Source organism: Callithrix jacchus, chromosome 5 (genome assembly GCF_049354715.1).
Source record: "Callithrix jacchus isolate 240 chromosome 5, calJac240_pri, whole genome shotgun sequence".
Lineage (NCBI taxonomy): Eukaryota > Metazoa > Chordata > Mammalia > Primates > Cebidae > Callithrix > Callithrix jacchus.
In genome coordinates this window covers 107,061,029-107,086,218 of record NC_133506.1, presented here as the reverse complement: position 1 = coordinate 107,086,218, position 25,190 = coordinate 107,061,029, and the positions used below count along the sequence as shown (strand labels likewise).

Genomic DNA, 25,190 nt, shown 5'->3' with positions numbered 1-25,190 from the left:
GAGCTCTTTCCCTGAAGCCAGACATGCACAGGTTCGAATCTTGCCTCTATCAGTTACAAATTGAAAACTATAGGTAGGTTTCTTTATCAAGTTTCAGTTTGATTTACTCGTTAAAAACATGGATTCACCATGTCTATTGTACAAGGTGGCTACAAAGTCAAAGGAGATCATGCATGCTATGTACTTAGGACATGCATGCTATGTACTTAAGACATGTATGCTATGTACTTAGGACATGTATGCTATGTACTTAGGATATGTATGCTATATACTTAGGACATGTATGATATGTACTTAGGATATGTATGCTATGTACTTAGGACATGTATGCTATGTACTTAGGACATGTATGCTATGTACTTAGGATCACGTATGCTATGTACTTAGTGCCTAAGTTGTCCTAAGAGGCTCAGGAAAATTAACGACTTGCCAAATTCACATAGTTAGCAATGGGAGAACGGGACACGACTCAGTGAGGGGGTGACCCAGCAACACCTACCTCCTCTGTATCAGGTAAGCCAGGGCTTGATTAATTCTAGCTCACTGATGGGATCACCTATGAGCTGAGGCTCCATGGTCCCATCAGACTTCACCTACAAAACACAAATTCAAAGACAAAATTATTAAGAAATTCAAGATGGTGTCCATAGAGCATTAAACCTCAATCTAGAAGGGTCCTCCTCACACCCTTGCCAACTGCAGGTCCTTCTGAGTGCGGGGCCCTGTGCAGCTGCCCTGGTTGTACAGCAATGAAACTGATACTCTTCTCACATCTACTTTCTCAGTAAGTGACAGCAGCTTCTACTCTGAATCCAATCTAGAAGCCTCCTCGGACTCCGCTGAGTAACACAGGGTCTACTTGAAGCATCTCCCAAAAGTCACCGCTCTGACCCAGTTGTTCATCCTCCCACCCAGACCCCCTGCCTTCTGCATCTCCCTATCCAGCCCCCTCAGAGATCTTTCTTGTTTTTTTTTTTTTTTTTTTGGAGATGGAGTCCTGCTCTGTCGCCCATGCTGGAGTCCAGTGGCATAATCTCAGCTCACTGCAACCTCCTTCAAAGACTTTTCTAAAGCAATGCAGAGACCACATCACTGGTGTCCTCAAAAACTCTTATGGGCTCATCACTGCCCTGGGGAAATAGGTTTCAACATCTTATAATGGCATCCAAGACCTACCACCATTGTGATATTTTCTAGCTTTACCCTCAAACTTTCTCTCTACCTGGGTAACCTTTATGCCAACATCACTACACTGACTGCATGCTGTGATTTTACATCTTCCCTACCAGCCATACACACCACACCCCTGCCTCTGCCCTCACTTCAGTGAACTACTCGTATAAGGCTCACCTTTTCCTCCCTGCCTTGGCAATCACTCATTCCTCTGCCTTCAGCTGTACCTGAGTTGCCCCTCTTTTGTGGCTGTTTCATTCATTTATTTACTACATACTTACTAAGCACCTACTGTATGCTAGATCCTGCTCTGGACACTGGGATATGACTAGAAAATGAGGCCTGGCATGGTGGCTCATGCCTGTAATCCTAACACTTTGGGAGGCCGAGGTGGGTGGACCCCTGAAGTCAGAACTTAAAGGCCAGCCTGGCCAACGTGGCGAAACCTCGTCTCTACTAAAAATACAAAAATTAGTTGGGCCAGGTGGCACATGCCTATAATCCCAGCTACTCGGGAAGCTGAGGCAGGAGAATCACTTGAACCCAGAGGGCGGGGTTGCAGTGAGCCGAGATTGCGGCACTGCACTCCAGCCTGGGCGAAAGAGCAAGACTCCATCTCAAACAAAAAGAAAGAAAATGGGAAAGATTCCTTCCTAAAGGAGCTTACATTCTAGTTGGGAAGGAGGACAAGAAGCCAAATAAATAAGTAAAATATATTGTGAGTGACATAAGCTATAGAAAAAGTAAAGCAGAAAGGAGCAGGGAGCCTGGGGGTGGATGTGCAATTTTAAGTGGAAAGATGAGGCAAGAAGTCCCCAAAGTGACTTCCTTCAGAGCAAAGACCTGATGCAAACGGAGAAACAAACCATGAGATACCAGCTCCAGAAGACTGCTCCGGGCAGAAGCAGAAGCAGAAGCAGCAGGTACAGAAGCCTCAGGTAGAACTGTGCCTGGGGTGTGTGAGGAACAGAGAGAAGGCCAGTGAGGATGGAGCTCAAAGATATTAGAGATGAGGACAGAGATGATGAGAATCCAAGTCCCCAGGGCCCTGTAGACCAGGAAAAGGACCTTGACTTGTACTCTGAGTCACATGGGAAAACGTTGGAGAATGTTAATCAAAAAAGGTTAAAAAAAAAAAAGAAAAAAAAACTATTATTTGTTTCTATGTCTATCTCCAAGTAGCCTGTGCATTTCTGGGGCCTGGGTTTTCTAGACCTCTGCCTGGCCCACATAGTAGGTGATCAGTGGGTGCTTATGGGTGTTTGTTGAATCAACAGGTGAGTAAGCTCAAGGCCATGGGTTTGTGTCTTCCACAGGTTGGCCGGCTGTGGCCTCACGGCTGAGGGCTGCAAGGACCTTGCCTCTGGGCTGAGAACAAACCAGACCCTGACCGAGGTGGAGCTGAGCTTCAATGTGCTCACAGATGCTGGAGCCAAACACCTTTGCCAGGGACTGAGATGGCCAACCTGCAAGCTACAGCGACTGCAGTAATTGCTCCTGGTGTGCAGGGGAGGTGGGGGGAGCTGCCTGCCACCATGAGGCAGACGGAGGGGACAGGCAGAGAGAAGGTGAGACCTGCTTTGTGGGAGTGGGAGGAGCCTACTGGATCTCAGCGAAGCAGTAGAGGCTCAGGAGGAAGCTCACCCACCCCTGGACAGAGGGAGGGGGCCTCCAGGCTCTGGAGCAAGAGAAACCAAGTCGAGTCAAGGGGCATGGATGCAAGGTGGGGACAAGGGGCAGAATTTGTGGCTATTTTCAGACTACCACAGAGGATGATGATAATAGTACCAACTTCATAAAGCAGCAGTGTTTTTCTATTCCTCTCCTGTTCCCACCAGCTGTGATCTACCTAGTAACAGGTCCTCTCACTTGGCATGAGGCTCTGCCATGGAGAGCTAAAATCACTGGTGTCCACTTAATTCAATATTCTATCTCATTCGAAAGGATAGAGCCATGCCCCTTACCATGTAGAAACAAGGCCAGGCAATGTGGTTCATGCCTGTAATCCCAGCACTTCAGGTGGTCGAGGTGGGCAGATTTGAGGTCAGTTCGAGAACAGCCTGGCCAACATGGTGAAACCCTACCTCTACTAAAAATATAAAAATTAGCTGGGCACTTATAATCCCAGCTACTGAGGAAGACTATAATCCCAGCTACTGAGGGAGGCTAAGGTAGGACAATCGCTTGAACCCAGAAGGTGGAGGTTGCAGTGAGCCAAGATCACACTATTGCACTGGGCAAACAATCACACCATTGTTTGGGCAGCAGAGCAAGACTCCTCAAAAAGGAAGGAAACGAGAGGGGAGGGGAGCAAGGTTGGCTGGTCGTGGTGGCTCATGCCTGTAATTCCAGCACTTTGGGAGGCCAAGGCAGGTGAATCACCTGAGGCGAGAGGTTCAAGACCAACCTGGCCAACATGGTGAAACCACGTCTCTATTAAAAATACAAAAATTGGCCAGCCATAGTGATGCACGCCTGTAATCCCAGCTACTCAGGAGGCTAAGGCAGGAGAATCACTTAAACCTGGGAGGTGGGGTTGCAATAAACTTGAGATTGCGCTACTACAGTCCAGCCTTGGCCACAGAGTCAGACTTCTTCTCAAAAAAGAAAGAAAGAAAGAAAGAAAAGAAAAGAAAGAAAGAAAGAAAGAAAGAAAGAAAGAAAGAAAGAAAGAAAGAAAGAAAGAAAAGAAAAGAAAAGAAAAGAAAAGAAAGAGAAAACAATTAGACCCAGGTTTACAAGTGGGACATTGAGTAAGTTACTCATCGATGTAGACAGAGTGAAGGGATAGGATCAGTGGGAATCACACAGGATTGAGAAAGGGTGGGTGCCAGCATCCTGAGGGGTTCTGTGGCTGCAAGAGGAAAGTGAAAATCTCTCAGGTTACTGCAAACCAGGAAAGTTTGTATCTTCTCAGCATGTCACCCCAGACCCCTAAAAGGCTACACATGCTAGGAAGGAAGATCAGAAGAGCCTGCCCTCAGGACAGTGACCTGGACTGGTGTGTATCTTTCCTGTAGGCTGGTCAGCTGTGGCCTCACGTCTGGCTGCTGCCGAGCCCTGGCATCTGTGCTTAGCGCCAGCCCCAGCCTGACGGACCTAGACCTGCAGCAGAATGACCTGGATGATGTCGGCGTGCAGCTGCTCTGTAAGGGACTCAGGCGTCCTACCTGCAAACTCACACGCCTGGGGTAAGGCCCTGTGGGTCCCTTCTAGGCAGAGGGCAGAGAAGATGATTGTGGGGGATGTCAGACAGGGAAGGAAAAGGGACTGATAAATTCATAATCAGCACACATTTCTTACCAACTCTACCACTTACACACTGTGTGACTTGGACAAGTCACCAAATTCTCTGTGATTCTTTCTTCATCTATGAAATGGGAATACCATACCCACCTCATGGATTGTAATATATATAAAAACAAGGACAGGAAAGATGTGGTGGCTCACACCTGTAATCCCAGCACTTTGGGAGGCAAAGGTGAGTGGATCAAGGAGGGGTCAGGAGTTTGAGACCAGCCTGGCCAACTTGGTGAAACTCATTTCTACTAAAAATACAAAAATTAGCTGGGCATGGTGGTGGGCACTAGTAATCCCAGCTACTCCGGAGGCTGACGCAGGAAAATCACTTGAACCCAGAGGTTAAGGTTTCAGTAAGCCAAGATGGCACCACTGCACTCCAGACTGGGTGAAAGAGTGAGACTCAGTCTCAAAAATAAATTAATTAATTAATAATTAAATACAATAAAATAAAAACAAGGACATTACTGGGAAGAGTTGGGCATGATCAAATGATAACTGTTACTGAGGCTACATGTTATAGGCAACTCCCAGATTCCCTTTACTCCAGGGCAGTGCTTCATTCATTTAGTTACTCATTCATTCATTCACTGACTGCCTCCAATGTGCAAGCACCAGGCTGGGCCCTGGGGTACAATAGTGACCAAACAGACATGGGCCCTGCCCTCCTGAAGCTTACACTCTAGTGAGGAACAGATGAACACTGGTCACTTGTTCACTTGTAAATGCACAAGTATATATGTATGGGCTCTGTGGAGTGCTACGAAAGGAAAGAACAGGGTATTATGAGAATGTGAAATTGGGGGAGGGTGGAATTGGATCAAAGGACCAGGGACGACTTCCCTGAGAAAGTGACATCAGGCTGAGGTCTAAAGGAGGAAGAGTTACCCAGGCCAAGCTGGGGAGAGTAGCCCAGGCAAGGAGATGGAATAGGGAAAGGCCTGGAACAGAGAGGCGCTTGACCCCAGAGAGATGAAGGACACTGAGAGGCTGGAGTGGAGCAAGCCCCCAGCCCTTATTTCTATCTGGTGGGCCCCAGAGATTCTTGCCCTTCCCCGAGCAGCCACCCCCACGCTATCTCTGGGCCACTTCTGCTCCTGGGCCGCTTCTGTGTTAACACTTAAGTATGGCTCCTGCTAGGGCCCCTGCTACATGCTCAAGGAGCAGACAGGGGCTCCAAACTCCCACTTCCAGAGCCTTCTCAGAGGGGGTCCGAGAAACCTGGGCCTCAGGCTTTCTTCGGCAAGGCCTCCCAAACCAAAACAAGTGGTCAAGGCAGAGAAACAGAAATAGTCTATATTTGGGTTCTCCTGTAGCTGAGCTAGCCATTTACAACCATAGGAACTCCATCCCAAAGGGGCAGTACCTTTGCACCCCAGCCTGCTGCTCCCCACTCAGTATTTTTGGCTATCATCACCTCCCCTATGTTGAAGAGCCTCTCCCCAGAGCATGTCCACTGTGGGCAGACACGGCAGACACACCTTCAGGCCCCAGCTCAACACTTACCTGTCAAACCTGGGCTGCCTCCAAGGGGTTTTGCTCTCTAGAGTCCCAAGAAGGTTTCCACCGCCTTCCCTCCTGGAGCCAGGACTTAGTTGAGAAGAATAAGCTTCTACTTGAAGGGCTGCCCTCCTCCACAGGGACAGAACAGCTCTGACAGCAGGAGGGGCACGAATGCAGAGCCCTGCAGAGGCCTTCACAGAAGGCAGGGTCTTTTCACCTCCTCCTTGTCTGTGCCTCAGAATAGGCAGGACAGGAGTGATTCACCCCACAGGGTAGATTGAGGACACAGAGACCCAGAGAAGACAATCAGCATCCCACATCTGGCAGAAAACCCAGAGCACAAGGCCTGGGAGAATGGAACCAGGACTCTCTTCCCAGCAAAACTTATGACCTCTGGGAAGAAAATCCCAGGACCCAGGCCTCAGGTGGTCATTTTCAGGCCATGGGGAATGTCCCTGGCAACTGGTTACAGAGACACCCTCTGCCAGTGAGAGCTATCTCACCCAAGGCCACATCTCCTTCCTGGGGAGGCCCGCATCCGATACCTGGCCGATGTTGGTGTATAAAGGCCCAGACCCCCATGCCAACTCCTTTAAACAGCTCTACAGAATCATCCCACAGAGTAGGCTGAGGCCTCCATGGAGACTGACTCACAGCCCATGTCGGGGGATTGCCTCCCTTCTCTTGCCCTGGCGTTGACCCAAGAACACACCCAAGTGAATCTCCTCACTATACCTCCTCTTGGGTTCCCTAAGAGCCTCATCCTCAGAACCAGGCTCTTAGGGAACCCACCCTTCAGAAGGAAGCCACTCCTTCAGAAGGTGATAAGTCTGGGAATTCTGGGCCTGGAAGACCTGGGAACTACATGGGGTATCCCAGGAGGACCTCACTCCCTTTGTGCTTTTAGGCTGGACCAGACAACTCTGAGCAATGAGACCAGGCAGGAGCTGAGAGCCCTGGAGCAGGAGAAGTCCCAGCTGCTCTTGTTCTACACACGGTAAGGGGTAGCCCCAGAACTCCCTCTGACTGATTCAAGCCCAGGGCTGAGCAGGAGACAGGGAAAGAGCCTTGGGGTGAGAGACAAACCTGGCCAGGGAGAAACCAAGAAGCTGCAGCACCCAGAGTGAGATGCACTTGTCAGTGCAAATAAAATGAAATCTCCCCATACTTCAACTCTTGCGCAAGACAAACAAGGAAAGGAAAACATGAAAAAGTAAGTAGGCTAAAAAATTCGCCGGGCGTGGTGGCACATGCTTGTAGTCCCAGCTACTCAGGAGGCGGAGGCACAAGAATTGCTTGAACCGGGCAGGCAGAGGCTGCAGTGGGCCAAGATTGCAGCATTGCACTCCAGCCTGGGCAACAGAGTGAGACTGGCTCTGTAAAGTTAACTAATTAATTAATTAATTAATTTAATGAAAACCAAGACAATGCTGGGGAAAGAGTCGGGCATGACCAAATGATAACTGTTAATGAAGTAGCACATTCTAAGGGACTCCCAGGTTCCCTTCACGCCAGCACAGCAGTTCATTCATTCATTTACACATTCATTCATTCACTGAGTGCCTTCGATGGGCAAGCACTATGGTGGGCCCTGGGGTATAATAGAGAGCAAACAGACGTGGACTCTGCCCACCTGAAGTTTACACTCTAGTGCAGAAGAGACGGACGTTGTCTACCTGTAAATGTACAAGTATATATGTATGGGCTCTGTGGAGTGCTATGAAAGGAAAGAACAGGGTATTATTAGAATGTGATATTGGGGGAGGAAGAAATTGGATCAAAGGGCCAGGGACGACTTCCCTGAGAAAGTGACATCAGGCTGAGGTCTGAAGGAGGAAGAGGTACCCAGGCCAAGTTGGGGAGGGTAGTCCAGGCCAAGGGATGGCGTGGCAAAATGCCTGGAACAAAGAGGCACTGGCGCCCCGGAGAGCTGAAGAACCCTGAGCAGCTGGAGTGGAGCGTGCTTCCAGCCCTCATTTCCATCCTGTGGGCCCCAGAGATTCTTGCCCTTCCCCGAGCAGGCACCCCCACGCTATCTCTGGGCCACTTCTGCTCCCCTCTACTCTCTGGGAACAATCTTATGGGCCGCTTCTGTGTTAACACTTAAGTATGGCTCCTGCTAGGGCCCCTGCTACATGCTCAAGGAGCAGACAGGGGCTCCAAACTCCCACTTCCAGAGCCTTCTCAGAGGGGGTCCGAGAAACCTGGGCCTCAGGCTTTCTTCGGCAAGGCCTCCCAAACCAAAACAAGTGGTCAAGGCAGAGAAACAGAAATAGTCTACATTTGGGTTCTCCTGTAGCTGAGCTAGCCATTTACAACCATAGGAACTCCATCCCAAAGGGGCAGTACCTTTGCACCCCAGCCTGCTGCTCCCCACTCAGTATTTTTGGCTATCATCACCTCCCCTATGTTGAAGAGCCTCTCCCCAGAGCATGTCCACTGTGGGCAGACACGGCAGACACACCTTCAGGCCCCAGCTCAACACTTACCTGTCAAACCTGGGCTGCCTCCAAGGGGTTTTGCTCTCTAGAGTCCCAAGAAGGTTTCCACCGCCTTCCCTCCTGGAGCCAGGACTTAGTTGAGAAGAATAAGCTTCTACTTGAAGGGCTGCCCTCCTCCACAGGGACAGAACAGCTCTGACAGCAGGAGGGGCACGAATGCAGAGCCCTGCAGAGCCCTTCACAGAAGGCAGGGTCTTTTCACCTCCTCCTTGTCTGTGCCTCAGAATAGGCAGGACAGGAGTGATTCACCCCACAGGGTAGATTGAGGACACAGAGACCCAGAGAAGACAATCAGCATCCCACATCTGGCAGAAAACCCAGAGCACAAGGCCTGGGAGAATGGAACCAGGACTCTCTTCCCAGCAAAACTTACGACCTCTGGGAAGAAAATCCCAGGACCCAGGCCTCAGGTGGTCATTTTCAGGCCATGGGGAATGTCCCTGGCAACTGGTTACAGAGACACCCTCTGCCAGTGAGAGCTATCTCACCCAAGGCCACATCTCCTTCCTGGGGAGGCCCGCATCCAATACCTGGCCGATGTTGGTGTATAAAGGCCCAGACCCCCATGCCAACTCCTTTAAACAGCTCTACAGAATCATCCCACAGAGTCGACTGAGGCCTCCATGGAGACTGACTCACAGCCCATGTCGGGGGATTGCCTCCCTTCTCTTGCCCTGGCGTTGACCCAAGAACACACCCAAGTGAATCTCCTCACTATACCCTGCTCCTCAGAGCCCCGTTCCCAGGGAACCCACCCTGCAGCCACTCTTTCAGAAGGTGGCAGTTTCCCAGATTCTGGATCCTGAGGACCTCCGAACCACATGGGGGTTCCCAGGAGGACCCAGCTACCTTTATGCTTTCAGGCATTTCCAACAGCTCTGAGCAATGAAATCAGGTAGAAGCAGAAGGCCCTAGTGCAGAAGCCTCGGATTCAGATCTTTCTCATATGACGGTAAGGAGGAGCGCCAGAACTCCCTCTGGCTGATCCAGGCCCAGGGCTGATCAGGAGACAGGGAAAGAGTCTTGGGTGAGAGATAAACACAGCCAGGAGGAAACCAAGAAACCACAGCAGGCAGAGTAAGGAGCCCTTGTCAGTGCAAAGTGAATCAACCCCCCGCCCCCAGCTTAAACTCTTCCATAGGCAGGCAAGGAGAGAACTTGAAAAAGTAAGTGGGCTAAAAAACTAGCTGGGTGTGGTGGCAGGTTCCTGTAGTGCCAGCCACTGGGGAGGCTGAGACATGAGAATCACTTGAACCAGGAAGGCGGAAGCTGCAGTGAGCCAAGATCGTGCCACTGCACTCCAGCCTTGGCAACAGACCGAGACTGCATCTCAAAAAAAGGAAAAGAAAAGAAAAAGTCAGTGAACCAGCGAATCCCCTAGACCCAGCACAGCTTGATACCAAATGGCCCCTTGTTCAGGAATCCTTTGGTGAAGAACAGAGAAGGTTTGGAACAATGAAAGCAATGATCACAAGAGGGAGACAAAGACAGAAGAGCCTGTGCCTTGGGAAAAATACCACCCTCGCCATCACTGTCATCCACCACCCTCACCACCACCACCACACCCACCCCTCACTTGAGGGGAAGCCCAGGGACAGGAAAGTCCATCTTTCACTCCCCAAGGAATCAGCTGCAGCCCTTGTGTTCTCCCAGTTGGGTGCATTTCCACCTGACCACGAAGCATATCTGTCCCCAGGTTCCTGGCTGCTGTGTCTCACCTGAAATGGAAGGAAAAGAGCTCCTAGGCTTAAGAGGAGCCATTCATTCATTGAACGAACATTCCCTGCAGACCCACAGTGTGTCGGGCACTATGTTGGGATCTGAGGACACAATGAACAAGAAAGATATGGCTCAACCTCCACGAGCTTAGTCCAACAGGTAGACATGCACAGGTTATCCCACGAGTGTCTGCAATTACACCTGGGGTCAGTGTGAGTACACTGATGGGCCTGTTTGACCTGGACAAGAGGAGCTGAGCTAAGCTCTGAAAGATAGGACGAGTTGGCTGGGCCCATGAAGGGGTGGATTCCAGGCAGAAGTAGAGGCTCTGAGGGAGAAAAGAGTTTAGCCTCTGCGAGGAATGGGAGGCCAGGCATCAGGAGCCGCTGCTCAAAGTGTGATCCGTGGACCAGCAGCATCAGTATCACCTTTACCAGGAGCTTGCTAGAAATGAAAATTCTCAGGCCCCACTCCAGACCTGCTGAATCAGGATCTCTGGGGTGGGGCCCAGGAATCTGTGTCTTTTTTTTTTTTTTTTCTTTTTCTTTTTTTGAAACAGAGTCTTTCTCTGTCACCCAGGCTGGAGTGCAATGGAGTGATCTTGGCTGACTGCAACCTCTGCCTCTCCAGTTCAAGTGATTATTCTGCCTCAGCCAACCAAGTAGCTGGGATTATAGGCACATAACACCATGCCTGGCTAATTTTTGTATTTTTAGTAGATACAAGGTTTTATTGTATTGGCCAGGCTGATCTCAAATTCTTGACCTTGTTATCCACCCACCTCGGCCTCCAAAAGTGCTGGGATTACAGGCGTGAGCCACTGTGCCCAGCTGAGTCTGTGTCTTAACCAGCCTTCCAGGTGATTGTTAAGCATACTGAGTTTGAGAACTAGAGGTCAGTGAGCAGGAAGAACATGCCCCAGTTGACACTGGAGGGTGACAGAGGCCCCAGCAAGCCCTTTTGGACCATGTTTAAAACTTACCATTTTCCCCTAGAAGCAATGGAAAGACATTACAGGGCTGCGGCAGCCAAGTGATGGGTCAAGTTCCTATTTTAACATCTGCTGCTATGCAGAAAATGGGCAGCAGAGGGACCTGAGCAGAAGCAGGGAAACCTTTTGAGGATGCTGCAGTGGTACAGGCCACAGAGTCCAGGGCCCGGGACTCGGGTGGAGGTCATGGAAATGCAGAGAAGAGAATAGAAAAAAGAGCTATTTAGGAGGTGTTGTCAAGGTGATCGGCTCTTAGGGTTGGTGAGCAAAGAGTTGGGATGATGCCCCAGCTCTCCTGGATGCATGAGTGGATGGAGGCCACTTACAGAGACAGGGACCACAAAAGAAGCACAAAATTGAGTTCAAATTCAGATGAGGTTTGGTTTGATTTGGTTTGGTTTGGTGACCGTGTCTGGCTGTATTGCCTAGACTGGAGTGCAGTGGCACAACCTCAGCTCACTGCAACCTCTGCCTCCTGAGCTCAAGTGATCCTCCCACTGCCTTCCAAGTACCTGGGAATTCAGGTGCATGATGCCACCATGCCCAGCTAGTTTTCATATTTTTGGCAACGATGAGGTGGGGAGGTCTCACTATGTTAACTCAGGCTGATCTTGAACTCCTAAGCTCAAGCCAGCCACCCATCTACCTGCTGTGCCCCAGCGGTAGCACAGCAGGAACTCGCCTACTTGCCTTCTCCTGCCTCTCAGGAGGACCTGCATACGAAACCTTTAGGGACTGATGATGACTTCTGGGGCCCCACAGGGCCTGTGGCTACTGAGGTAGTTGACAAAGAAAGGAGCCTATACTGGTGAGTGAGGGCTCTGCTGGTCCCAGGCTGGCCTCCCCCACCCCACTGCCCATCCTCGGTCCCCACAGTCAGTGCCCCCCAACTCACACTGGCCATTGGGTCCCCTCCCCTTGCCAAAAAAACAGGCAAGGACAGGACTGAGACACTGGGTATGTGCTTATCATGATGCAAAAGATGTTTTCTTATGAAACTTTAAATTTTCAAACATACACAAAAATAGAGAGTACAAGGAGCTTCCATGTACCCATTACCCAGCTTTAGGCACTGTTTTGCCAAATTTGTTTCAGCTGTTCACTTCCCTGCTTTGTTATTGTTACAGTATTTTAAATCCAAGACGTCAGGTGATTTTACCCTTAAATATTTCATTATGCATCTCAAAAAACAAAAATTAAAACCTTTTCTTCCATAACATAACTACAATACCAATATCACATCTAACAAAGCTGACAATAAGTCTTTCATTTCATCTAATCCCCAATTCATATTCAAATTGTTCAGTTGTCTAAAACATGTTCTTGGAGTTGGTGTGTTTTTTTTTTTTTTTTGAGACCGAGTCTCGCTCTGTCATCCAGGCTAGAGTGCAGTGGCACAATCATGGATCACTGCAACCTCCGCCTTCTGGGTTCAAGCGATTCTCCTGCCTCAGCCTCCGGAGTAGCTGGGACTAAACTCGCATACCACCACGCCCAGCTAATTTTTGTATTTTTAGTACAGACGGGATTTCACCATATTGGACAGTCTGGTCTTGAACTCCTGACCTCAGGTGATCCACTCACCTAGGCCTCCCTAGTGCTGGGATTACAAGCGTGAGCCACCGTGCCCAGCCAGTTGGTTTGTTCTTATCAGGATCCAAACAAGCTCCACTCATTTTATTTTATTTATTATGCTTTGTAAATCTCACTTAACTCTCTTTTAATTTATGTGCTTCTGTTTTATTAACAGCCACCCATGAGCTAAGGACTGTTCTAGCGGTTGGGAACCCTGAGATGACTATGGCAGCCCTGCCCTCCCAGGGCTTATAGTTGCATTAGTAATAATTGCCTGTAGTCACACTCATGATATCAAACCTAGATAAGGTTTTGTATGTTTTTAATCTTTTTTTTTTTTTTTTTTTGAGATACAGTCTGGCTCTGTCACCCAGGCTGGAGTACAGTGGCACGATCTGGGCCAGTAGCTGGAATTACAGATGTGTGCCACCAAGCCCAGTAATTTTTTGTATTTTTAATAGAGAGGGGTTTTCACCATGTTGGCCAGGTTTATTTGTTTGTTTTTAATGCAGCGTCTGGCTCTATCGTCCATACTGGAGTGAAGCTGCATACTTCTCAGCTCACTGCAACCTCTGCCTCCTGGGCTCAAATGATCCTCCCATTTCAGCCTTCCAAATAGGTGGGATTACAGGTGCCTGCCACCATGCCCAGATAATTTTTGTATTTTGGGCAGATATGAGGTGGAAGGTCTCACTATGTTACCCAGGCTGGTCTCAAACTACTGAGCTCAAGCCATCCACCTATCTCGACCTCCCAAAGTGCTAAGATTACAGATGTGAGCCACTGCACTAAGCCCGAGGATGAGTTGAATTTTAAGTGGGGATGTCATGTAGACAGCCCTCACTTTCTCCAAGATTTTAGGAAGAACGAACAATTCTTTCTCCAGGAAACCAAGTGCGATGATCCCTAATGAGGGCCTGGATATAGGAGACATGAGTAACAGCACATCCTCACTCAAGCGACAGAGACTCAGATCAGGTAGTTAGAAGGCGCGAAGCTGGGAGCATCATGATGGCTTGGGGGAGGCCAGCTATGGGAGGTCATTCCCTCCAGCCCTCTGCCCCTGATGTGGGACAGGGCGGGTTCCCTACCCCTACGAAAGAACTCCCACTCCTAAGAACTGGCTACATTTCTGCTTCCCTCTCTCCTAGGCTCAGGGGCTGGTGCTACCTTTCCCCAGAAAATCTGTGACATGTATCAAACCCTGAACAAGGGTCCAGCCTCCCATTCTTGGCTGCCAAGGCCTGGGAACCAGGAATTTTCCCTGCCATCTTTAAAAAAAAGAAAAAAAGAAAAGAAAAACAGGGTCTCATTTTACCGCTTAGGCTGGAATGCAGTGGCATGTTCATAGCTCACTGCAGCCTTAACCTCCGAGCTCAAACAATCCTCCCACCTCAGCCTCCTGAGTAGAACTGGGACTGCAGACGCACACCACCATGCCTGGCTGATATTTTTCTTTTTTCTGTAGAGACGGAGTCTTCCTATGTTGCTCAGGCTGATCTCAAACCCTTGGACTGGAGCAATCCTCCCGCTAAGGCCTTTCACAGTGCTGGGATGACGAGCAAGAGCCACGGTGCCTGGCCCCCTTCATCTTTTGAAACATGTTCCTCTCTCAACCTGCCCAACTGGACATACTGGGAAGAGTGCTCCTTCTGTTCCAGTGTGCAAGGGGAGATAGGCAGAGGCTGGGCTGGAGGCAGTGGAGTGGGCCTACCCAGACAGCAGGCAGGCAGCCAAGGAGCAGGAGCAGAAGCTGCAGACATATTCCCTGCCATGGTCCAGGCAGGCCAGCCTTGTGAAGGCCCCTTACAGTGCAGCCATAGGGGCTGGGGGAGGCCAGGTGGAAGAATGTGGAGCTGACCACTGCCTTGCTGTTTCAGAGAGCGTCCCAAGGATAGCACAGCAGGAACTCGCCTACTTGCCATCTCCTGCCTCTCAGGAGGACCTGCATACGAAACCTTTGGGGAATGATGATGACTTCTGGGGCCCCACAGGGCCTGTGGCTACTGAGGTAGTTGACAAAGAAAGGAGCCTGTACCGGTGAGTGAGGGCTCTGCTGGTCCCAGGCTGGCCTCCCCCACCCCACTGCCCATCCTCGGTCCCCACAGTCAGTGCCCCCCAACTCACACTGGCCATTGGGTCCCCTCCCCTTGCCAAGAAAACAGGCAAGGACAGGACTGAGACACTGGGTATGTGCTTATCATGATGCAAAAGATGTTTTCTTATGAAACTTTAAATTTTCAAACATATACAAAAATAGAGAGTACAAGGAGCTTCCATGTACCGATTACCCAGCTTTAGGCACTGTTTTGCCAAATTTGTTTCAACTGTTCACTTTCCCTCCTTTGTTATTGTTACAGTATTTTAAATCCAAGACGTCAGGTGATTTTACCCTTAAATATTTCATTATGCATCTCAAAAAACAAAAATTAAAACCTCTTCTTCCATAACATAACTACAATACCAATATCACATCTAACAAAGCTGACAATAAGTCTTTCATTTCATCTAATCCCCAATTCATATTCAAATTGTTCAATTGTCTAAAACATGTTCTTGGAGTTGATGTGTTCTTTTATTTTATTTATTTATTTATTTTTGAGACAGTCTTACTCTGTTGTCCAGGCTAGAGTGCAGTGGCACAATCATGGATCACTGCAACCTCCACCTCCTGGTTCAAGCGATTCTCCTGCCTCAGCCTCCCTAGTAGCTGGGACTCCACTTGTATGCCACCACGGCTGGTTTATTTTTGTATTTTTAGTAGAGATGGGGTTTCACCATATTGGACAGGCTGGTCTCAAACTCCTGACCTCTTGTGATCCATTCCACTCACGTAGGCCTCCCAAAGTGCTGGGATTACAGGCATGAGCCACTGTGCCCAGCCAGTTGGTGTGTTCTTACCAGGATCCAAACAAGGTCCAACCTCATTTTATTTTGTTTGATGTTTCTTAAATCTCACTTAACTCTCTTTTAATCTATATGTTCCTGTTTTATTAACAGCCACCAATGAGCTAAGGATTGTACTAGTAGCTGAGAACCCTGAGATGAATATAGCAGCCCTGCCCTCCCAGGGCTTATAAGTTGCATTAGTAATCATTGTCTGTAGTCATACTCATGATCTCTTATATAACGTATTACTGCTCACCAAACACTGCCACAGACATTATGTCAGCCAGGAGATAGCATCACTCCCAACTCACACCTACAGAAGCTGGGGTATCCTGGGACCCACTATTAACCCACATGGGGAGCCTTGGGAAAATCACTTCCGATCTCTGTAAAGCGTTCTTTTCCGTTCTAAGAGTTTAGCATTAATATTAGCACATATGGCCAGGCATGGTGTCTCATGCGTATAATCCCAGCAGTTTAAGAGACCAAGGCAGGAGAATCACTTGAGTCCAGGAGTTCAAGGCCAGCCTGGGCAACATGGTGAAACCCTGTGTCTACAAAAATTACCAAAAAAATTAGCTGAATGTGGTGGCGTGTGCCTGTAGTCCCAGCTACTCAGGGAACTGAGGTGGGAGAATTGCCCAAGCCGGGGAATTCAAGGCTGTAGTGGGCTGAGATCAGGCCACTGCACTCCAGCCTGGGCAACAGAGTGAGACCATATTTCCAAATATCGATATTTTCCTGCATTCCACTCTTCTCTGGACATAGATACATGCATGCATACATACATACATACATACATGCATGATTAGATAGATAAAAGATACATAGATAGATAGATATATATCTTAGCACATATATTGTTGTTGATTATTGGTAAATAGACGCTTTACATATACGAACACTTATTATTTCATCATCACCATCATTGCCATCATCAACATAATAGAAACAGTTAACTGCTCCCAGGTATGTACCAAGCTGTGAGCATATTAGGTCACTTATTCTCACAACTAAGAGATGGGAGCTATGATTATTCCTACTTATAGATGAGGAAACCAAAAACGAGAAAGTCAAATGACTTGCTCCAGGATCCACAGTCAAGAACAGAAGGGCCAGGACTAAAATGCAAGTCCATCTGAATTCTGAATGAAATTTGGGCTTGAAGCCACTGTACCGTATGCACATGGGGTCTGGCATCCAGCTGGTGCTCAGTGAATTTGTTCAATAAGTGTCTGCCTCTCTCTCTTCTTCTCAGAGTTCACTTCCCTGTGGCTGGCACCTACCGCTGGCCCAACATGGGTCTCTGCTTTGTGGTGAGAGAAGCTGTTACCACTGAAATTGAATTCTGTGTGTGGGATAAGCTCCTGGGTGAGATCAACCAACAGCAAAGCTGGATGGTGGCAGGGCCTCTGTTGGACATCAAGGCTGAGCCTGAAGCCATCAAAGCTGTGCACCTCCCTCACTTTGTGTCTCTCCAAGGTAAACAAGAGGGAAGGATGGAGAGGAAGGTGGTGGTAATTATGGGTCTGAAAGGGAGTATAGGACAATGATATCCTGGGAAAGGGTGTTGTGGCTTCCTTAGAGGAGCTGAGGGAGGGTTAAGGAGATGGCAATTAAGATTTTCCTGCATTCCACTCTTCTCTGGACATCTTTTTGAAACACGTCTCCCAGCCTCATAAATATGTCTGCCTAAACTTACTTGAAGGTTTTTATTAAGTGTTATTTATATAGTTCCCATCACTCAGGGTCCCAGCAGAAAAGAGATGATATGTTCACTTCGGATTTTTGAAGAAGCTTTTCAAAGACCAGACCATTCACAAAGTAAGGCTAAGTGAACTAACAAGAAATGTTGGGGCACTAGCACAATAAGAAGCCATCACTACTCCTACAGGCAGGGAAAAGAAACAGTGTCATCAGACTCCATCTGAGAGCTGGAGCCATGAAAGAGGGGCTTCCCAACAGAACATCGTAATCACAAAGTATCCTGACCTCTGTCACCTCCAAAGACTTCCCACAGATAGAGTTCCAAGAAATATCAGCTAACAGTCAAAAATCTCACAAAGGAGAAATAAGGCACAAGAAGTAAGAACCAGCAGAAACTAGATACCAGAATCAGTTCCTTAAATCCTTCAGATGTCGAAATTATCAGAAACAGAACATAAGTGTATATAATATGACCAAAAAAAAGTACCCTTAAAATTATCAGCAAAAATAATGAACCATTAAAAATGACATATCAAAGTTGGAAACTAAATTGACCAAAAAAATGAAAAAAACAGGAAAACAATCAAGTAACTTGTAGGATATCATGATAAGTCCTAATATATATCTAAATCAAATTCCAGAAAGATATGATAAAAGGGAAAAAAAGGAGTATCCAACAAGACAATTGCAAATACATTTCTAGAAGTATTGAGACATACAAGACCTCAAGATGAGAAATCCCAAAGAATGCAATGAAAGAAAGAGAGAGAGAGAAGAGAGATAAAAAAAATCAACATTAGTCTCATTATTGTGAAACTACAGAATAACAAAGTATGAGGGAAAGTCGACAGCAGCCAGAAAGATAGATTACCTAGAAAGTTGCCACAATCAGGCTGATGACTGATTTTTGAACTGCAACAATGGAAGACAGAAGACAATGGAATGATTTCTTCGATGTACTAAAAACCGTCAATCAAACATTGTAAACAAGGCCAGCTCAGTGCCTCACACTTGTGATCCTAGCACTTTAGAAGGCTGAGGTGGGAAGATCACTTGAGCCAGGAGTTCAAGACCAGCCTGGGCAAAATGGTAAAACCTCATCTCTACAAAAAAATTTTAAAAATAACCAGGAATGGTGGAACATGCCTGTGGTCCCAGCTACATGGAGGCTAAAGTGGGAGGATTGCTTGAGCCTAAGAGATCGAGGCTGCAGTGATCTGTGATTGCACCACTGCACTCCAGCCTGGGAGACAAAGTGAGACCCTGACTCAAAAAAAATACAAAAATTTTTTTTAAAGTTTGCAGAGAACTAAAACCACTAAAGCCAAGAATGCTTTCTGCAAACAAATGCTTGCTGAAAAAAAATCTGAAAAATGCATTTCAGATAACCAGGCACAGTAGCTCATGCCTGTAACCCCAGACTTTGGGAGGCCAAGGTGGGCCGATCACCTGAGGTCAGGAGTTTGAGACCAGGCTGACCAACATGGAGAAACCCCATCTCTACTAAAAATACAAAATTAGCCAATCATGGTGGTGCATGCCTGTAATCCCAGCTACTCAGGAGGTTGAAGCAGGAGAATAGCTAGAACCCAGGAGGCGGAGGTTGCAGTGAGCCAAGATCGCTCCATTGCACTCCAGCATGGGCAACAAGAACAAAACTCCATCTCAAAAAAAAAAAGATTAGCACACTGGTGAGGTGAAAAATAAATAGAAGCAATAATAAAGATACACTTCAGGCAAAAGAAAATGATCCCATATGCAAGGTCTGAGTGCAAGATAGAATGATAAGCAAAGATACTAAGATATTTCTTTGCTGTCATATATAAAAATTTTAAAAAGAGTCTGGGCACTGTGGCTCATGCCTGTAATCCTAGCACTTTGGGAGGCCGAGGTGGGTGGATCACCTGAGGTCAGGAGTTCAAGACCAGCCTGGCCATCATGGTCAAACCCCATCTTAAAAAAAAAATTAAAAATAGAAAAAAAAATTTTTAAAGAAAAAGGAATAAAAAGATACTGAGACATATGGGTAAATCTAACAAAACATTAACTGGATAAAGCAACAATATTAAGGACTCATGTGGGGATTTAAAAGAGAGAAACAACTATGTAAATACCAACACTAATAACAAATAAGAATGCTAAAGGATTCTAAAGTCTTGGTATATTTCAGAAGAAGGGAAAGTCAGGGCTGGCCTATAGAGAGATGCCCCAGTACTGCTGCCCAGGTTAAACTACTGAAATACTTTTGGCAGTGAGCATGGAGACATGCTGCAGACACAGCTACTGTAGGACCCTCCTGCCCAGGAGCCACTGGGCTCACTTACTCTCTTTCTCTCTCTCTCTCTCTTTCTTTCTCTTTCTCTCTTTCTTTCTTTTGAGATAGGGTCTCTGTCACCCAGTAGCAGCACAATCATAGCTCACTGCAACCTTGAAATCCTGGGTTCAAGTAATCTGCCCACCTCAGCCTCCTAAGTAGCTAGAATTCTAAGTGTGCACCACCACATCTGGCTCCCAGTGGACTCTTTACCCAACTGCTACTGCCAAAATTATAACTATCTCTGCATCTGTGTTTCATCCTGTAGACTTGAGGTCCCAGTTAGGGACAGCCACTTAGTCAAGTTATAGCCAAACATCTGTGTCTTTACTGCCAAGGAGCAGCAGCTTCCTGAGTGGGAGGCTCAGCTCGCCTCCTGCCAAGACCCACACAGTGCTAGGGTGAGGAGGCTCTTTCTAAAAGGAAGAGTTTGAATGGTGGGAGGCCAAACACCTGACCAATATAGGCTACTCCTGGTCATCCCATTTTCCCACTGCCCCTTCCTCCTCCTTGTTCTTTACCTGCCTAGAGTCAAACCTGCCAGCATCACCCAATGGTCTCTCATAGCGAATCCACACCAGCACAGGCAACCAAAGGTTCGATATCTTTCTCAGCTTCCGGGCCAGGGGCTGGGATTGCGTGCAAGTTTGGGTCAAGGGTATTCTTTGAGCTCCCTCTCAGGAGCTCAGCACTCCTAAGTGCTCCCACGTACTGGCTAAATTTCCCGCAGCCTCCAAACACCCCAGGCCTAGAAATATTCTTCCCCATGCTGGGTGTTCTAATCTGTTCAGACTGCTGTAACAAAATACCATAAACTAGGTAGCTTATAAATAACATAAATTTGTTTCTCACAGTTCTGGAGCCTGGTAAGTCCAAGATCAAGGCACCCACAGATTCAGTATTGGTGAAGGCCCTCTTCCTCATAGATGGAGCCTTCTAGCTGTGTCCTCACAGGGTGGAAGGGGCAAGCAAGCTCCCATGAGTCTCTTTTATAAGGGCACTAATCACAATCATGAGAATTCCACCCCCATGACCTAATCACCTCCCATAAAAGCTTCACCTTTTAATACCATCACCTTGGGGGTTAGAATTTCAACATATGTATTGTAGAGGGATACAGATATTCAAGACCATAGCACTGGGCTCCCCCAAGAAGATGCCTGAGCCTAAGCCCTGGGATCCTGTGATGCCAGCAAATCCTGACTCAGTGACAACACTAAATCTGTGCCTCTTAGAATGGGCGTGGTAGCTCACACCTATAATCCCAGCACTTTGGGAGGCTGAGGCAGGTGGATCACCTGAGGTCAGGAGTTCGCGACCAACCTGGCCAACATAGTGAAACCTCGTCTCTATTAAAACTACAAAAATTAGCTGGGCATGGTGGCAGGCACCTGTAATGCCAGCTTCTCAGGAGGCTGAGGCAGGAGAATCACTTGAACCCAGGAGGTGGAGGTTATAGTGAGTCAAGATCGTGCTATTGCACTCCAGGCTTGGTGACAAGAAACTCTGTCTCAAAAATAAATAAATAAAAATACATCTGTACCTCTTGAATCCATTCTTTGACAGGGGGCCACATGGATACATCCCTATTCCAAGTGGCCCACTTTAAAGAAGAGGGGATGCTCCTGGAGAAGCCAGCCAAGGTGGAGCTGCATCACATAGTTCTGGAAGACCCCAGCTTCTCCCCCATCGGAGTCCTCCTAAGAGTGATCCATAATGCCCTTCGCATCTTTCCCATCACCTCCATGGTGCTGCTCTACCACCGCATCCATCCTGAGGAAGTCACCTTCCACCTGTACCTGATCCCAAGTGACTGCTCCATTCGGAAGGTGACACTAAGAACCAGAAAGGCTGGGCCACGGTGGGTTGATGGTAAACACAAAATGCAGCCAGAGAGCCCCCTAGAGTGTCTTCAACTGGGACTAAGGATAAGCCTCTTGTACATGAGAACCTTGAAGTGGGTGAACAATCCATCCCTTCTCAGCCATGGACTGGTCTCCTGCCTCCCCGAGGTCTCCCCCAGAACTTTGGACGGTTTCTTGCAGCCCCTCTCCAGGAATCAAAGGATTGGAGACCTCCATGCCTAAACCTTTCCCCATTCTAACTTCTCTAACAACCCTATTCCCATCCTGAAGATAACAAAGACCAAGTGTGGGCTGTCTCGGTAGCAGTGCATGTGAGGAGGGAGGCAGTGCATGTGGGGAGGGAGGCAGGCCCCACTCTACCCACCCAAATACACCAATGCACCATCCCACCTACTCAGACAACATTTCATTGGGCAGAAGCCTCCCCTAATCATTGTTCCCTATGTTCCATAGGCCATAGATGATGAAGAAATGAAGTTCCAGTTTGTGCGACTACACAAGCCACCCCCGCTGACCCCACTTTATATGGGCTCTCGTTATGCTGTGTCTGGTTCAGAGGAGCTGGAAATAATCCCCGAGGTGAGCAGCCCAGTGTCTGCCTCTTCACTGTGAACGCAAGTCCTACTTGGAATGCCTGTGGGGCAGGTCTCAGGGCTTTCCCAGGGACAGGATAAATTGAGGTTGAACAGAAAGTGAGTGGGATTTAGGGAAAGTGGGAATGCTTCCAAGACTGAAAGTTCAGAGAAGGGAGGATCACATACAGGATAAGAAGATAGTGGGGTTTGACTTGGGGGCACTGGGAACTGTTTGGGCTATAGGTCGTCAATGTTCGCCAGTCAAGACCACCAGGGACACACCTGTAGTTGAACACACTGTGTTTATTACTCATTGCAGCGGCAGAACACATATTAAGGGAACCATGAGATGTCTCAGTAGAGGGTGTTATCATCTGCTATAGGATTTGGGCCTTGGTTGCATACATTGGAGGAAGATCTAAGGAAACAAAGATTTTCTTTAGATTGGCTCTTGGTTCAGGCCACATGGAGATTTGTGGAAGAGCATTTCAGGCAGAAGGAATGTGTGAGAGGCATAGAGTTGGGAGCAAGCCTGACACCTCCAGATGACAAAAAGAGGTCAGTATAACAAGAGATGAGTCAGATCAGAGGCAGAGTCTTCCCAGGCCTCATTTGCCCTGTTGGACCTGGTGTGCAGTTTGAACTTTGTTCTAAGTGCAATGGTAAGCTCTTGTGGCTTGTAAACATGGTAAAACAAGACGTGATTTATAGCCAAGCACAATGGCTCAGGCCTGTAATCCCAGCACTTTGGGTACCAAGATGGGAGGATCACTTGAGGTCAGGAGTTCAAAACCAGCCTGGCCAACATGGTGAAACCCTGTCTCTACTAAAAGTGCAAAATTAGCTGAGTGTGGCGATATCCCTGTAATGCCAGCTACTCAGGTGGCTGAGGAAGGAGAATCACTTGAACCTGGGTGGCAGAGGTTGCAGTGAGCCAAGATTTCACCACTGCACTCCAGCCTAGGTGACAGAGCAAGACTCTGTCTCAAAAAAAAAAAAAAAAAAAAAAAGAGAGACCTGATTTGCTTTCATAAAGATGCCTCTGGCTGCTGGGTGAGAATGAAGGAAAAGTATGCAGGCAAGAGTGAAACGAGAGAGACAAGTCAAAAGGCTGTTATGGGCCAGGCGTGGTGGCTCATGCCTGTAGTCCCAGCCCTTTGGGAGGCTGAGGCAGGTGGATCACCTGAGGTCAGGAGTTCAGGACCAGCCTGGCCAACATGGTAAAACCTAGTCTCTAATAAAAATGCAGAAATTAGCTAGGCATGGTGGCAGGCACCTGTAAACCCAGCTACTCAGGCGGTTGAGGCAGAAGAATTGCTTGAACCCAGGAGGCGGAGGTTGCAGTGAGCTGAGATCACACCACTGCACTCTAGCTTGGGCCACAGAGCAAGACCCTGTCTCCAAAACAAACAAACAAAAGGCTGTAGTGGTTGGGTACAGTGACTCACACCTGTAATTCCAACACTTTGGGAGGCCAAGATGGGAGAATTGCTTGAGACCAGGAGTTTAAGTCCAGCCTGAGCCATGTAGGGAGAACTCATTTCTATGAAAAATGAAAGAATAAGATAGGTATGGTGGCACACACCTGTAGTCCCAGCTACTTAGGAGGCTGAGGCAAGAAGATTGCTTGAGCCCAGGAGTTCAAGTCCAGCCTAGGCAACATGGAAAAACCCCATCTCACTTTAAAAAAGGAGAGAGAGAGAAGAAAAAAAAAGGAAAAGGCTGTTGCAATACTGCAAGCTACAGTTGAAGGTCACTTGACTAGGAAGGTAGCGAGGGAGATGGAGAAAAGTTTGTGAATTCAAGGTTGATTTTGAAGGTAGAGCCAACAGGACCTGCTGGATTGCCCGTGTAGGGAAGGAGTTAAGAATGATTCCTAGTTTGGAGCCTGCATGTTCAGTGGATGGTCCTATCCTTTACTGAGTTTGAGGAAACTGGAAAGGGAGCATATTTGGAAGACAGTGGGGAATCAAGAGTTCTGTCTTAGGTATGATTTAGGAAAGGGGATGGATATAAATTTTTGTCAATTGAAAGTGGGCCGAGTTTAGGATCTTTTGGAAAGACAGGCTTTGGGCTGCAGAAATTAGGATTTAGATTCAAGATGGGGGAGGTTGAGGAAGAAGGATCTGACTTAGGATGATGAGCACTACTTTTAAGGACAAGCCCTGACTCACCCATATAGTACCCAGTTGTGTCCTCATCCTTCTGGAGAAAATTGGGAAAAGAGCAGTGTCTGAAGGTGGTGATTGATTTCAATAAAGGGATCATCGAAGTGTCCCTATGGAGCCAAGCAGGGCCAAGAAGGTATCAGGTGGTGAAAGGCCTCCCATGCAAGATGAACAGGGTGGCAACTCAACTCTTTGCCTCTTCAGGAACTGGAGCTCTGCTATCGAAGCCCTGGAGAACCCCAGCTGTTCTCTGAGTTCTATGTTGGCCACTTGGGATCAGGGATCAGGCTGCAAATGAAAAACAAGACAGATGAGACTTTGGTGTGGGAGGCCTTGGTGAAACCAGGTAAAACCAGGACACGTCCAGAGAGCTCAGAGTTGGGAGGAGAAAGAAAGTCAATGAAAGTGTGTATGGGGGGGGGCATTATCACAATTTATTGATGAGAAGAAGTAGCCCCCAGGAGGTAGGTGGCTTTTTCAAGTTATGTAACGGTTGTTATGACTAGAATTTAAATGAGTCCATCTGACCCTCTAAAATGTGTGCTCTCTCCCATGCACAATGGTGTCTTCACAGTGCCCTTGAATGAACAATGTCAACATCCACAAAGCTTTTGGCTAAGTTTCTCATGATAGTTGGGATGTGAGGTGAAAGAATAAGACCTAGATACTTATATGGTTGTATGGATTACGCTGATTTGACAATTTCAGATACTCTCCCCTGTATCGCTCAGTATTTTCAAGGTAGACAAGAGGAAATCAAATAATAAATTTTCTGGGATGGAGAAAACTTATAGACTTTTAGTCTAGTACTAACACCCTAAGAATCTAAACCCCCTAAACAGTCCTTCTAGGACAACCAGCCCTAGTCAGCTGTCAAAAAATGGCGAATCCATTCTGAGCTACAACAAGC

The 25,190-nt window shown here is 47.7% G+C and overlaps 1 protein-coding gene across 1 annotated transcript in view; it reads left to right on the top strand.

Annotated features, from left to right (window-relative positions):
• NLRP1 (NLR family pyrin domain containing 1) overlaps positions 1–25,190 on the top strand; it is a 59,833-nt gene that overhangs the window by 31,467 nt on the left and 3,176 nt on the right. Inside the window, exons 7-16 of the mRNA XM_054256217.2 lie at positions 2,490–2,660; positions 4,194–4,364; positions 6,884–6,973; positions 13,649–13,740; positions 14,231–14,335; positions 14,643–14,802; positions 16,910–17,133; positions 21,239–21,501; positions 21,991–22,116; positions 24,485–24,626. Of these exons, the coding sequence (XP_054112192.2) occupies positions 2,490–2,660; positions 4,194–4,364; positions 6,884–6,973; positions 13,649–13,740; positions 14,231–14,335; positions 14,643–14,802; positions 16,910–17,133; positions 21,239–21,501; positions 21,991–22,116; positions 24,485–24,626 (1,544 nt within the window). The remainder of the gene's footprint in view (positions 1–2,489; positions 2,661–4,193; positions 4,365–6,883; positions 6,974–13,648; positions 13,741–14,230; positions 14,336–14,642; positions 14,803–16,909; positions 17,134–21,238; positions 21,502–21,990; positions 22,117–24,484; positions 24,627–25,190) is intronic.